At 42.2% G+C, this 10,771-nt stretch overlaps 1 protein-coding gene across 1 annotated transcript in view; it reads right to left on the reverse strand.

Annotated features, from left to right (window-relative positions):
• bcar1 (BCAR1 scaffold protein, Cas family member) overlaps positions 1–7,941 on the reverse strand; it is a 40,197-nt gene extending 32,256 nt beyond the window's left edge. The window contains exon 1 of the mRNA XM_088298853.1: positions 7,516–7,941. Within this exon, the coding sequence (XP_088154979.1) occupies positions 7,516–7,527 (12 nt within the window). The 5' untranslated portion in view covers positions 7,528–7,941. The remainder of the gene's footprint in view (positions 1–7,515) is intronic.
• Positions 7,942–10,771: the final 2,830 nt, after the last annotated feature.

Below are 10,771 nucleotides of genomic sequence, written 5' to 3' on the forward strand. Positions count from 1 at the left end.
TCGGAACTGGCGAACGTTAGACAATCTAAAATATAGGCTGTGTCCAAATTAACAGGCTGCGACCTCCGAAGGCCAGTTCGCAGGCTGGGTCCTCGACGCCTAAGAAGGCTCCTCCTCATGTAGCCTTATATGGACCGCATAACCCGTGGTGAATTTGGACAGGCTCGATAGCTACGTACAAATAATTAGGCTGCGTCCTTCGATGTCCAATATGGCGGACAGAAGACGTCACTTCCGGTGCGACAAGAACGCTTACGCAGGTGTCCAAATTCACGCGGCCTCCGAGAACTAGCCTTATAATCTGTCCTCGTTTCCATGGAGTTTCCATGGAGACGGGCGCTGAGTGAAGGCTACGAGAATGGAACCTTCGCAGCCTTAAAAGCCTCGCTCTTCTTCTACGCCGTTCTACACTCGCAAGATGCAAACCAACGAAGCCACGTGTTCCGCCTCATCGGAGTGCACTTTCAGATGTAAGTATAAGTTATTTATATTATATAATATATGCAATATTAAAACATCACTCATGAGAAAATATTGGGCAGCAATGTTTGGATATTTAGCTCCAGATTAAGATAATTTTATTAGTTGCGATATCGGCCAAATATAACTAAGGTAGCTCTAAGAACTATTGCATAGGAGGTACGGCTGAAACATTTGAATTGTCTTATTTCTGCATGTTAGCATTATTTTATTTGATCTTTCCCTTATGTTTTAGGGAGCAAGGAGATGACTGCGCGGCTGATCAAGCTGCGCGGGGAGTACGACAGCCTCTTTACGGGGGCCAAGTTCTCCGCAGCCACAGCATGGAGGTAAAAATACAATTACTATCGGGAAAAATATTTGACGGGTTATTGTCTTATTTATTTTCATCCATTTAAACTCAAAATATCAATAAGAAAACGCATAAGAATGGTGAGACCCACTACAGCAATTTTAGTTTCCATTCATCAGCCATTTGTGTTTGAATTAGATTTGCGCTAACACGCAGCTGTTTATCCTAGCACAATGTGCCCTGTATAAATTCCATGTACCCCCTGCAATGTGCTCCCCAATTACTGATATTAATGAATAATATATGAATCGCCCTCCACATTATCATGATAAAACGCACTGAAACGGTCATGAACTAATGTACTGAAGTGCATAAATCTGCATGTTACCCATAACACCAGGATTTCTGACTAATGTTTGCATCTTTTTTACCCATTTTTTCATCCTTTATTTTTGCATGCATTTTTATTTATTTAATACAGGACCATCGTTGAAAAGCTTGAGCTGCAGGGCAAAGTGACGCCCCTGCAGGCAAAAAAAAAAGGGATAATTTAAAAATGAAGTATAAAGTATGGAAGTCCACATTTCTTTTTCTTGTGTGTGAAAATGAAGATATAATTGTTTTATCTTTTTGCTTCTTTTCATATAAAGGATTGTAAAAACCCAGGGACTGGCGAAGGGGTGGCAGGGAGAGCTACTGCCGATACTTGGCCCTGGTTCGAACTTATGGATGGAGTGCTCGGACAGAGACCGTCCATCACCCCCCCTGTCCTATTTGCCTCCATCCCTGAGGAAAGACCAGGGCCAAGTCAGGCCATCCCTGAAGAACTCCCAGGGCCAAGTCGGGCCAGGGTGACGCAAGAGGAGGGGGAGGAGGAGGAGGAGGAAGAAGAAGAAGTAGTAGAAGAAGAGCGAGCAACGACCGAGAGGGAGAAAGCGAAGGAGAGAGGATAAAATTATCAGACTTTACAGACTCGACTTAGCAATGCGGAGACAGGAATTGAAGAGACAGAGGTTGGCAAAGGAGGGAAGGGCAACTGAGAGGAGAGAGACATTTGAAAGGTTTTTCAGTTTGATGGAAAAGATGCTAGATCAAAATAAAAAATGAGTGAAATATGCTTGGTGTTCAAGACTGAAATTTAGATAACATTCATTTAAAAGTAAACAAAAACTGGGGTACTTTCAAAACAGATGAACTAGTTCGTATCCCAGTCACATCTTGATCAGCTTCTTCAGACAAAAGTGAAAAAAGCCCAGGTTTGTGAAAGACCAAAACTTATACAATAATATGAAGACTCCACCATGTCTGTTTTGGTTACAAACTATTAATTTATTGAAAAACTGGCGGACAAACAAGGCGTAAATTAAGTACATCATAATTCACAGTAACTATTCACAGAAAATAAAAAGCATTCCCCAGTTCATAACTGTTGCAGGATAAACCTGAGTGTGTCAGTGCTGTTTTGCCAATTCTCGCCTGAGCAGGGACTCATTTGGAGCATGGATGGAACCCTTGTTCCAGGACCCATGACATGGATGGGGCACGAGCAAGAGTCCTGATCTTCCTCTCGTGACTTGAAGTGGGGCATCATACCGGTTGCAGTGTCCACTACATCATCCATTATGTGGGGGTTTGCAGGGATGGTTGGGGCAGTAGATGGCTGCCATGTCACTACAAAAGATGGGATAGATTTATTAACCATTCATTACATTGTATATGAATCTATTTTTCCATCTTCTGAAATTTTGCCATGTTTGTGTGGCTGTGCTGTTTGATAAATCAGCTAAAGATTATTTTGTGGCATATTTGATGGGATGATTGCTCAAATACCATTGTGCAGTTACAAGTATTTAAATACCTAAATATACTCGTGGTCCTCTGGTATCTCCTCCAGGACAGACACCTGAGCAGACAGGTGGTCCCTCCACTGCACTCCAGCGACTGTGTCAGCCACCTCTTCCACAGCAGCCTCCTCTTCCCCTTCGTCCTCCGAGGCCATGAGGTCTCCCACCCCAAGGCAGATGTTGTGGAGGACGGCACAGGCAGCGATGACCTAAAAGAAATAAAAAGGAAATGCTATGTATTAGCTATATTTGATAGTTATTGCACTGAACAGGACATGATTTGATCCTGAATAAAGAGCAACATATTGAAAGTATAAGTATCACTTATACTTTTCTTTTTTATTTACTTACATGTGGTGCAAAGGTGTGGTGCACCTCCAGGGCGTGGAAAAAGATGGCCCGGAATCTCACCTTCATCATTCCAAAGGCACGCTCAATAATTGAGCGTGCCTTGGAATGATGAACGTTGAAGCGCCGGGCCCCCACGCCCTGCACCGGCCGCTTGTAAGGAGTGATGAGGGGGAGTGGTCGCTGGAGGCACGGATACCCTCCATCTACCAAGATGAAGTGCCCTGGAGGAGAATACAGCCTTCTTTGGTAAAGAGGGCTGTGCCGGAGGACCCTGGAGTTGTGGACTGATCCAGGCCAACCCACGTATATGTCCAGAAAGCGACCCTGATGGTCACACACAGCTTGCATGATTATGCTGCTGAAAAGCTTGCGGTTCTTGTAGTCATGACCATCAGGGCCACTTGGAGGCTTGATTCGGACATGACAACCATCTATTGCTCCAGCAGCTCTTGCAAATGCATGGTGCTTCGCCAGCCCTGCAAATCCCTGGGTCACTGCCTGAAGGTCTCCTGCAGTGTTGGGGAAGTGGATGACTCTGTGGCGAAGAGCCACCACTTCCCCAGTGACCCGGTGGATGATGTAGTGGACAGTGGACCGCGGCATCCCAAATGCTCGTGCCACCACCCGATATGATGCCCCACTCGCCAGCCAGAAGATAAAGACAAGGACCTCTATCTCGACACCCCATCCATGTCGTCGGTCTTGGTCCAGGAGGTTCAGCAACACTCTGAATGAGTCCCTGCTCAGGCGAAGGTCTGGTTGGAGATCCTCTCCATTGAAAAAACGATCCAACACCGGCACACCCAGGTTTATCCTGCAGTATGGACTTCTTGGCTGTTAATGTTTTGAATTAAAAAAAAAACCACGAACGCATTAATTATTGTACTTGTTTTGTTTGCTTGCATCATTCCTACAGTATCACCAACTTAATTTTAATAACTCTGGCCCTAAACTCTCTAGTGGTATTCTGGTGTTTTGCCATATGTAAAAGTATGTTTGGTTACAAACTAATCACAGGGACAATAAAGCCATCACAAGTATCTAAATTCATAAAAACGATTTTAGAATGTATATAATTATATCATTTCCATTCAATATTCGTTCTATTATGAAGCTAACACATGTACTATTGAAGTTATGTTTTGGGGTTTTACTGGCTATGTTTTTAGTTCATCTGTAACAATCACGTTATAACCCTATTGACCTGTCAATGTTGGTAATAGTGTGAAAATGCTGATAGACGTATTTGGAACTTACCTCATTCCTTCGATAAAGGACAACTCTGCGATGGGAAAGCGTGATCCTCCGCTCCTCAAGAACAAAATGTAAATAAACTAAAAAGTGAAATAAAATGAAGAAAAAGTCTGGTTCCATCGTTCAAAATGAAATATTAATACAAATATGTTGCTTCGCCGATGCTTTCGGTTTGGAGCTCGTCGCAGATTATCCATTGATTATCCAAGCCGTTTATAAATCCACCGCAAATACGTATCACCTGCGTCGAACAGCGGAGCAATTATATGTGGGCGTAACGTAAATGTTGCGCCAAGCGGCCTTGGCTCAGGAGACCGATTCCAAGGCTGGATTCGAAGGTCGCACGTGACAGCGTGAATTTGGACACCACGCGCGGTCGTGTCGCGCCGGAAGTGACGTCACGCGGCCGAAAAAGCAGCCTTCGGAGGTTGCCGCCTGTTAATTTGGACACGGCCACAGTCGTGTTTTTTTTTTAAAACCACAATGGTAAAAGGAGGGAAAAGTGTGGATTTAATTGCAGATACACTTGAGAGGCAATTTTCAAGACGGACGTTTCGAGAGAACCTAGGTCATCCAACATTCACTCAGTAGTGCATAAGTGTGTGTCTGTATATTATTTGTCCAGTCGTGGTGTCATAAATGATGGTAATGTGAGGGGGATTCATTCAAGTCGGTCTCAGTTGGACTTCACTTCAGGCCTTTGTGTGAAAAGCACAGCCCGCCACTGATTTTTACTAAGGTACGGGAACGGTTTCATAGTTGACTAATCTACTTAAAAAAGAAATTTGCATTTTAAAAAACAAAACACTTTTTGTTATATATGTTACAACTTCCTGACGCTGACAGTAGACTATTATTAATGATTAGACTGCTGCTATTGATATTTTGGTATTCAAATAACCTCTTGGAAATTCCAATAAATGGTCAAGTATTCGATTTAAAAAAATATGGATATTTGTTTGGTAAAGAACAATTATAAAAACAGAAGGCAAAAAAAACATTTCTACTTAATGATGAACAAACAACTTTGTTAGGTCATCAATATTTTTACTTAGATTTAAACTGTGCTCAGCAGCACATATTCCTAGAAACATTATTGAGATTTTAGACAACTCTCACCCCATAGATTTTATGTCATTGAGACGAAATGACAGAAACACAGTAGCGTTTTGCCCCGTAAAACAACACACTTGAATAAGTCTGTTTTTTTTAAAAGTGATAAGTTGTACAACTCAACTGTATCAGGCTGCAAGTGTGCAGAGTAATTTACAAGTACGTCTGCTGCTTTTGAAACGCAATCCAATGAATCTCAACGGGCTATATGGAGCATTTGAGCTACGCTAGCGCTTGGTAGCATTGCTACCACTTGCTAACCACGCTGGTAACAGGCGCCGTACAATACAGCGTCAGCATAATTAATAAAGATGGCCATTTCATCCCTGGGACGGAACGATTACCGACTTCAACACAATAACTAATTAAGAGTGCTAAAAACATTTTGACTAGGAGGCAGCACCAGGGAGAGTTACGGAACAATTTGTAACTGGATTGTAGATGCTTGTGCTGTGTCTGCTTGCACTGTTATTGGTACTTTTTCATCATTTCTGAGGGGCCGCACGGAAACAAAACTGACACTGACGAGAGGGAACCCGGTGTGTTAAACCTTCTATACTTCAATGAAGTACAACCAAACTCCGTGTGCTCACGCTACCTTTTTAAAAACATACACATGCATGCAAGCTAGTGTATGTTTTAGCATGCACGTATGTGACCGTATGTTTCAAGATAACATATTTGACCATGCCTGCATCCAATAATACGGTGTGCCGTATGTATGTGAAAATACGGTAGGTATTAGGAATGTAAAGATTCATCTAAAATAAAGATATTGATGTAAACAGTTTCAAGCATGCATCGATTAAAAAAAAAAAATCAAAGAATCAATTCACAACACCATGTTAACCAGAGCCGCTCTCTCATGACTATGCTGCAAAAAAACTGCATACGCACGATGCCTTGTCTGCATCGCACATGCTCATAAGTGGTAATCGGTGTCATCCGGGATGCAAAACACAAGCATTGTGGGTAGTTTAGTCACATGGCTAACCCATGTTAGCTAGGGATGAAACGATTCCCTCAAGCCCCGATTCGATTCAATTTTTGATTTTCAGTCCCCGATATCGGTTTTATTTTATTTATTTTATTTTTAAATCTGTGTCATGCTTGGCTCGGTGTGCTTGTGTTGTGCTGCAGCCATCCACAAAAGCAATTTTCATTGCAGTGTAAAAGTTGATTGTATTTTAAATGGAACCAAAAACTATACAGTATGCTGAGTTGCACTAATTCTGTGAAACTATCTATGACTAATAAAAATGATGGTCTTGGGCGACACGGAGGACGATTTGTTAGCATGTCTGCCTCACAGTACAGAGATGTCTGGTTCAATTCCCAGCTCTGGCCTTCCTGCATGGAGTTTGCGTTGTTCTCAAACCGGGCCCGTATGGGTTTTCTCCAGTTACTCCGGTTTCCTCCCACGTTCCAAAACCATGCATGGTAGGTTGATCATACTCTCGAAATTGTCCCTTGGTGTGATTGTGAGTGCGAGTGCTTGCTTGTCTTTTTGTGCCCAGCAATTTGCAGACAACCAGAGCAGGGTGTACCCCGCCTACTGCCCGAAGACAGCTGCGATAGGCTCCAGCACACCTGTACCCTTGCGAGGCCAAGCGGCTCTGATCATGGATGGATGGACGGATGGGTGTGATGGTGTTTATAAGCCAAAAATTTGAAACTTGTGTAAATGTCCACATATATTTGGATGTGGGTTATTTGTTCAAACTAAACTCTTATGCAAAGTAGTAAACATCTAATACATATTTTTCCATTCTGCATTTGTGAAATCCCAAAATGGAAATCCAACAAGCCAGCAGTCAAGACAGAGACTAAAACTACAGTAAATACTCAAAATCACCAATGAAACACCAGTAGCTGTCTATTTAGCTGGCCTGCATGCTCTTCATTCCAGCATGTGGCTGGCTATAAAATCAAAGGGGTTAAAAAAACGGCACATTTTGTGACTGTCCAAAAAATAAATGTGTATCAAAATGAATATAGGAGTTCTTTACTATTTCAAGGTGGCTGGGTGGTGCTCTGACGAATGATAATTCACTGTCAGTCAGTGTTCAGTCTTAACATTGTGAAACAAAAACGTAACTGCAAAATTAAACCAGCACGACAGAATAAGACAAATATAACGGAAATGCGTTCGTTGCTTACACCGACAGTTGTCATACTTACGGGGACAGACATTTTGCTGATTTCCGTCCTTGTCCTAGCTGTAAAACCAACGGTGGTTCCTTTAAGCCTTTTTCACGCACGGTGATTCCTTCAAGCCTTTCCCAGCGGAAAAGGGTTGACCCGCTCCCGGAAAGCTCGTTCCTCTTCCTCTTATCATAATTTACGAAAAACAAATCCGCGTCGTAAATCCTGGATAAACCCTTAATGTGGCATTCGTGTTTTTACTGCAAGTCAGCAGTTTCACTCCATTTAATTTCTGTACGAATACGAGCGACAACAAAAACGTTTTCAATTAAAAAAAACAACAACAAAAAAAACAGCACACAGTCTACGTACATTCTAAAGCCCCAACACATCTCAATAATACGCACCGGACGCTTGTCAACTGGATCAGAGCACCATGTCTGTCGGCAGATATTTACCGACGTAGACCTTAAAGGGAACACCTCATTACAATTATTGTGTACGTCAAACTGTCCCAACTTCATGCATATTTTTAAGAAGGGAAAAAAATGGGGGGGGGGGCATAATCGTCAAACCAAAGACCGTCTTTATATGCCGCCCAGATTAAATGTATTCACGCCAGTAAAAATAATAATGAAAAATATGTATTTTATTTTACCGGGGCAGGAAGCCTTTTTCCGTTTACGCCGGCAGACATAGAAGCAAGACATTTAGTAAGAGTTGAGGTGGATGTGGATTGTATGGAAAGAAAAGAAATTTTGGGATGTGTTGCGCCAAAGCAACAGCAGAGCAGACAGTGAGAAATGTTGTGACCCGTCACTCAGATGCATGCTATTCTTAAATGTGCATCCTCTATCACAAAAAAAGCACAATTCACATTGTTTTACTGCATTTTGCCATGTGAACGACTCTCCTGCCTCTCCCCTCCAATTCAAGGTTAGGCGATACAAATTATGGCAACGTATTATGTTCTTTGGCAATATACAAATTCGATACAACTTTGGTCCGTGTCTTTTTTGGTCATTGGATATAAAATAAAAAAGAAACACTGGTTATTTGATAGGGCAGTGAAGGATTGTATTATATTAGTGCCATTATATTAAGCATTTATGTGAAAGAAGGTCAATCATTAACATGTTCCTATTTACATCAGGTGTTAAGGCTTTGTTAAACAAAAATCATTTATCAAATGAAATTTGAAGTACCGTGCACAGTAATGACAAGTGATTATGTTTACTGGTTTTATATTATTCTCAGGTTATATTCATATATTATTCAGTTTAAATGTGTTGGATTCCATAGACTGTTCATGATTTGCATGCCACAATTGCAACACACACACAGCGTGCAAAAACACAAGTGACAACACTTCATATTGTGCAACACCGATAAAGCAAATCTCCCACAGACACAGGAAAGCCAAAGACACAACAAATCTGAAGTGCACAACAGGGTCCTGATGGCGGCCCGCGAGGGCTTAGTCGCGGCACCAACACTTAAAGACACAACAATTTGAGATTGGGACACCCATACCCACGCCTACACCAAAGGCAAGATTAGGGGGAGACACCAAGTCGTGGGATAAACCGTGGGACCAGACGGGGATGTTGGACCCGGGAGACGGAGGAAGAGTGGAAGAATGATTGCAAACCGACATGAACTATGAAAAAAAATCTGTCTATTGTGAGGGACGCTATATATTGTGAGGGCGAAATTTTAGGAGTGCTCTTCTCTTGGCTGCATTCATCTTGGGTGCGAGGATAAGAGAAGTAGCCCAGATATCTTACTTGTACTATTTCCTGAAATCCATAGAATTTAAAGAGACAATCGGAACAAATTTTGATCAGTTGTCAAGTCCTTATTTGCACATTTTCCTTTTTGAAGAAAAAAACTAATTAAGGGTTCATTCCCTAGTAATTCACATTTGCTTGGTGACAAATTCCAACAGCGGCATCATAGGTGACTGGTTTGCATGATGGGCTCACAGATCAGAGGTGCAGGGTTCATGGTAAGTTAATCAAACACTCTCTTGCCTTGTTGAGATCTTGGGCATGTGTGGTAGTTTTTCTTTGTGTGCCCTGCGATTGGCTGGCAACCAATTCAGCTGGTACCCTGCCTACTGCCCGAAGACAGCTGGGATAGGTTCCAGCATACCAGTGAACCATGCGAGGATAAGCGACTTGGATGATGGATGGATGGTGTTTGATTTTCATTTCAAAATAGAAACATGAAAATAAAATACAGCTTGATTTTCTAGTTTGTTGTTTGGAACAAGTAACGCAAAGTCGAAAAACTGTTTGGATTATAGTTGTACTTTTTTAAAATCTAAAACAAATATAGAATATAGCACGTGACACAAATACGGCTCATATTTCTTTTGTCACGTCATTGTCATTATCCACACCGCTTATCCTGTACAGGGTTCGGGAGGGTGCTGAAGCATATCCCAGCCGACTACGGGGGAAAGGCGCACTACACCCTGAACTGGTCACCAGCCAGTCTCAGGGCAGTCATAGACACCGTCACTGAGTGGGAACTGAACCCACGCTGCCCGCACACAACTCGGGCGAGTGTACCACTACACCATCAGTGACCGCATATTTCTTTTAGATTCCCGGAAGTTGTCACCAACAGCATCTCCTACTGACCAGGAGTTGGTGATATGTACATTGCCAGCCTAAATCCACAAACGCAAACTGCACTTGGAGAAAATTGTCGGTACCCCTCTGATAAAGAACTAATAATAATAATAAGAATAATGATAATAATAGTATTTATTATTATTATAAATGTCATGTTAATTCAAATGAACCATTGAAACTCAAACGTTGCTTTGAATTATGGTCATCCAAGGGCGCAAGTTAAAGTGTTCCGACAGTCAGTTTGCCTTATAGCTTGGGTACACCTCGGGACTCGGAGCTACGGACAATGCAAAATAACTTGATCTTCAGATATATCCTATTTCCTTCTTACTAGATTGGTCAACATGCCTAGGGTCCACTTCTGAGAGTATGGGTACAAATAAATTATTTGTGCAACTACTTATATAGTTTAGTGAGATGTTTGGGGCAAATTGGTAAAGTCCTGTGTCTGTACAGCAGCGCTTCTCAAATAGTGGGGCGCGCTATTATTTCTAGTCGCGGCGGGGAGTGGGTGGCGTTGGGGGGGGGCGCGAATTGTTTTGTTCTTGTTGGGGGGGTTTAACAGAAAATAATTGAGAAACACTGTCGTACAGCAACAGGAAAAAAAACACTGCTTCGACTTCAAGTTGCAATTCCTACAGGTAGAAATT

The sequence above is a fragment of the Idiotropiscis lumnitzeri genome, chromosome 6 (genome assembly GCF_059441095.1).
Source record: "Idiotropiscis lumnitzeri isolate Australia: NSW breed Sydney's pygmy pipehorse chromosome 6, RoL_Ilum_1.0, whole genome shotgun sequence".
Classification (NCBI taxonomy): domain Eukaryota; kingdom Metazoa; phylum Chordata; class Actinopteri; order Syngnathiformes; family Syngnathidae; genus Idiotropiscis; species Idiotropiscis lumnitzeri.